The sequence below is a fragment of the Bidens hawaiensis genome, unplaced genomic scaffold (genome assembly GCF_021521415.1).
Source record: "Bidens hawaiensis isolate Kalapana, Puna unplaced genomic scaffold, B.hawaiensis_p1.1 tig00047393_1, whole genome shotgun sequence".
NCBI classification, from domain to species: domain Eukaryota; kingdom Viridiplantae; phylum Streptophyta; class Magnoliopsida; order Asterales; family Asteraceae; genus Bidens; species Bidens hawaiensis.
Window position 1 is genome coordinate 96145 of NW_027498458.1, and position 4208 is coordinate 100352.

General features: G+C 39.6%; 1 protein-coding gene across 1 annotated transcript; it reads left to right on the plus strand.

Annotated features, from left to right (window-relative positions):
- The first annotated feature begins 756 nt into the window (after window positions 1–756).
- Window positions 757–3526, plus strand: LOC143596946 (uncharacterized). The gene is made up of 7 exons (XM_077075593.1): window positions 757–1721; window positions 1835–1925; window positions 2013–2170; window positions 2309–2360; window positions 2436–2518; window positions 2616–2709; window positions 2803–3526. The coding sequence occupies exons 1-7, from the start codon at window positions 768–770 to the stop codon at window positions 3384–3386; spliced, it is 2016 nt and encodes a 671-aa protein (XP_076931708.1). The 5' UTR covers window positions 757–767; the 3' UTR covers window positions 3387–3526.
- Window positions 3527–4208: the final 682 nt, after the last annotated feature.

The window sequence follows — 4208 nt, forward strand, 5'->3', positions numbered from 1 at the left end:
CATTTTCATTTTCCGATGGGAATGCCCGAACGATGAGCAACTCCGTTAACGAAGATAACGGAGAGGATAACGCCGTCGACGACTGCTTCCACGACTCTCTTGATCGGATATTATCTTCAACCACTTGCTCTTCTTCTTCTTGTTCCGATGATGACGACGACGCTGACGTCAGCAACAACTTATTATTAGATCCAGATTATTTCACTAATAATAATATTAATAATAATAATAATGTTGGGTTTAAAGGGTTTCAACGGTTGCCGGTGGCTAGGGTTTCTGGCAACTACGACGTGTGGATCTCGCAACCCACGTCGGTGGAGGAACGGCGGCGGCGGTGGCTCCGGCAGGTGGCTCTTGCCGCCGATCAAGACGTGGGTTTCAACTCCGGTGACCTGAAATTCGGTAAATCTGTCTCGGCTGATTGTTTAGATGTTCAAGAAATTGTTGGTTTTAGTGATTTTAAGCCTGTAATTGTTCGATCTAAGTCTGCGGATCATGAGTATTGTGATTGTAAACTTAAACCCAGTTTGGATTTGGGTTCGGTTGAAAAACCCAGTTCGGATTCGGGTTTGGTTTCGAAACCCAATTCGGTTTCGGGTTCGGTTTCGAAACCCAATTCGGATACGGGTTCGGTTTCGAACCCCAATTTGAGTTCTTGTGGAGAGGTTGATTTAGAGAGTGTAAATAATAATGTGATCAATGTGAATGGTGTGTCGCCGAGTAAGCCTCCGTCGGGTAAACACATTAGGCGTAGCGATGAGATTGTTATGAATTTGAATGTGAATGGATGTGATGATGTTGCGGTGGCGGAGATGGATTTGGATGTGAGTTTGGGTCGGGCTCATAATGATGGGAATGATGATAATGAAGAAGATGATGCGGTGTGTACGATTAAGAATTTGGATAACGGAAAGGAGTTTGTGGTGAAGGAGGTAAATTTGAAGGAAGTAGGTACGGGAAAGCATTTAACGATTGAAGAACTTGAAATGTGTGTCGGGCATTCGCCGATCGTTCAAGAGCTGATGAGACGGCAGAATTTCGAAACTGGTGGGAACGAGTTACCGGATTTGAATGGTGGTGATAATAGTGGGAGCGGATCGAAGTCGAAGAAGAAAGGAAGTTGGTTGAAAAGTATCAAGAATGTGGCCAGTTCGGTTACGGGTCACAAAGAAAGACGAAGCAGTGATGAGAAAGACACGTCGTCGGAGAAAGGCGGGAGACGGTCCAGCTCGGCAACGGACGATAGTCAAGACGGTTCTTTTCACGGGCCGGAGAAGGTACGGGTTAGACAGTATGGGAAGTCTTGTAAAGATCTAACGGGCTTGTTTAAAAGCCAAGAGATTCAAGCTCATACTGGGTCAATCTGGACCATTAAGTTTAGTTTGGACGGTAAGTATCTTGCAAGCGCGGGTGAGGATTGTTTGATTCATGTTTGGCAAGTTGGTAGCACGGAACGAAAAGGCGATCTTTTGTTTGATAAAGAAGACGGGAATTTGAATGTGTTGTTGATGTCGAACGGGTCACCCGAACCAACTTCGTTATCGAATTTGGAAAACGTGCCCGAAAGGAAACGAAGGGGTCGGTTGTCTATTAGCAGAAAATCTATCAGTTTGGATCCGATTGTTGTTCCGGATACTGTTTTCGCACTTTCGGAAAAACCAATTTGTTCTTTTAATGGTCATCTTGAAGACGTTCTTGATCTTTCGTGGTCCAAATCTCAGGTTAGATATCAACATATTGTTATACGCATTTGTGATTTTGATTATCGAAATTTTTTTGTATATGTTAAGGTTTTTATAATTTAGTTTGTGCTTTTGTAATAATATAATCTCAGCATTTGCTTTCGTCATCGATGGATAAAACCGTACGGTTATGGCGGTTATCTAGCAAGACATGTTTAAAGGTCTTTTCTCATAGTGATTATGGTAATAAAAGTTTAATCCAAGTTAGTCTGCATTGATATTACTTAAAAAGGATGTTTCTTTATTGTTTTTTCGTATTTTATGATACAGTGACTTGCATACAGTTTAATCCTGTTGATGATAGATATTTCATAAGCGGATCTTTAGATTCCAAGGTTCGAATATGGAGTATTCCCGATCGACAAGTTGTTGATTGGAATGATTTGCATGAAATGGTCACTGCTGCGTGTTATACTCCCGATGGTCAGGTAAACATTGAACCATGTTTGATTATTGTAATTATTATCATAGGCAATGGTTTTTATTTATATGCCAAATTTAATTAATTAATATATGAATTTCCGAATCACCTTTTTTATTTTTTGTTTTATTTATTTTTAATTAAGGGTGCACTAGTCGGTTCTTACAAGGGGAGCTGTCATTTATACAATACAACCGGTACGAATATTTGTTGTTATCTTTGGTGTTTTCTTTTCTGTTTATATTCTAATTAATTTCTGTTTTTTTTTCCAGAAAATAGATTGCAGCAGAAGAGTCAGATCAACCTGCAGAATAAGAAGAAAAAGCCACATCATAAAAAAATAACCGGTTTTCAGGTGATACAACGGTTTTGTTTTTACAGTTCGTTTTTGATATTATTTTGTTGTTTTTTTTAAATACATTGCTGATTAAAATGCATATTTTGAAATGTAGTTTGCTCCCGGGAGTTCAACAGAAGTGCTAATAACATCTGCAGACTCACGTATTCGTGTCGTTGAAGGTGTTGACCTGATCCACAAATTTAAAGGTAACGATGTACACCGAACATTTCATATTTTTAAAAAAATTATAATATATTTTGTTATAATGTTATATATATTGATGTGTTATATTATCACAGGTTTTTGCAACACAAACAGCCAAATCTCGGCCTGCTTGTCAGCAAACGGGCGATATGTGGTGTGTGCCAGCGAGGATTCCAACGTGTACATCTGGAAAAACGAAGCTGACTCACGAGCCACCCGAACCAAAGGCGTAACCGTGACTCAATCATACGAGCACTTCCACTGTCAAGACGTGTCAATGGCTATCCCATGGCCCGGTATCACCGACACCTGCTGGGGGTTTGGGTCAACCGAACCCGCTGCTGACCACGAACGGTTAGTCAACGAGGAGGCGTCAACGGCTAACCATCCTCCCACACCTGAAGACGAAACGAACCGAATAGATGGGTCACTAATTAGCAGCCCGCTTCACGGGACCATATTGAGCGCGTCAAACGGGTACTTTTTCGATAGGATATCGGCTACATGGCCCGAGGAAAAGCTTGTAATGGGTTCCAAGAACCCGAGTCCGCGGGCCAGCGTTGACTTTTCAAACGGGTTGACTGCGGGAAAGTCAGCGTGGGGGATGGTTATCGTGACGGCTGGGTTGCGTGGGGAGATTAGAACGTTCCAGAATTTTGGAATGCCGGTTCGGATATAAGTGGAATATTGGAGGGTTGTACAGATAGCTTCAAAGGTTGTAATATTAGCAGGAGAGTCGTGTTTTGTTTTTGCGCTGCTTCTGCGTGTTCAAATATGGAACTGATGAAGGAGCCAGTTCTTGAGTAGGAAACAAATAGAGGTGTCAGGAAAAATAACAACAGAAAAACGAAAAAAAAAAAAGCAAAGAGAATACGTTTAAGCGATGATGAAATTGTAGAGACTTGGAGATATTAATTTGTATTTTTATGATTCATTTCTTGTGTATTCAGTTGAGTCTTTGTATCTTCTTTTACTTATTTTTATGTTGGTGGAAATGAATGAATTATTGATTTGTGTATACAAATATCGCGTGTTTTTCGCGTTTCGGTCGATAATTGGGACCTGAGGTTAGGGACCAGAACAAAATGTTGTCCTAGAATGAGAATGCAGCACAAATCATGTGTCTATTTCAGTTGGTTAATCAAGTCAGTCACTTGGTATTTAAAGTTGATTGGTAACAAAAAGGTTAATTAAGTTATGCGGTCATGTAATGAATAAACTCGTGTATTACATAGATCGAATAAAATCGTGTATTATTTGGGTTGATTAAAATATTTATCTGATTCTAATAAAGTAAAATAACTGTGGACATGTACCAGTTTGTGGTAAAACCTTTTCCCTCAAAACTAATAACTATGTCATAGATCAACAATTATTCACTTTAATTTTACACTCCATTTATATTATATATATAACATGATTAAATTATTCACTTTTCTTTAAACTCTATTTTATTATATATAGGTTGGTTCAGCATTGAGCCCCTTTCTTTTTGCAGTAG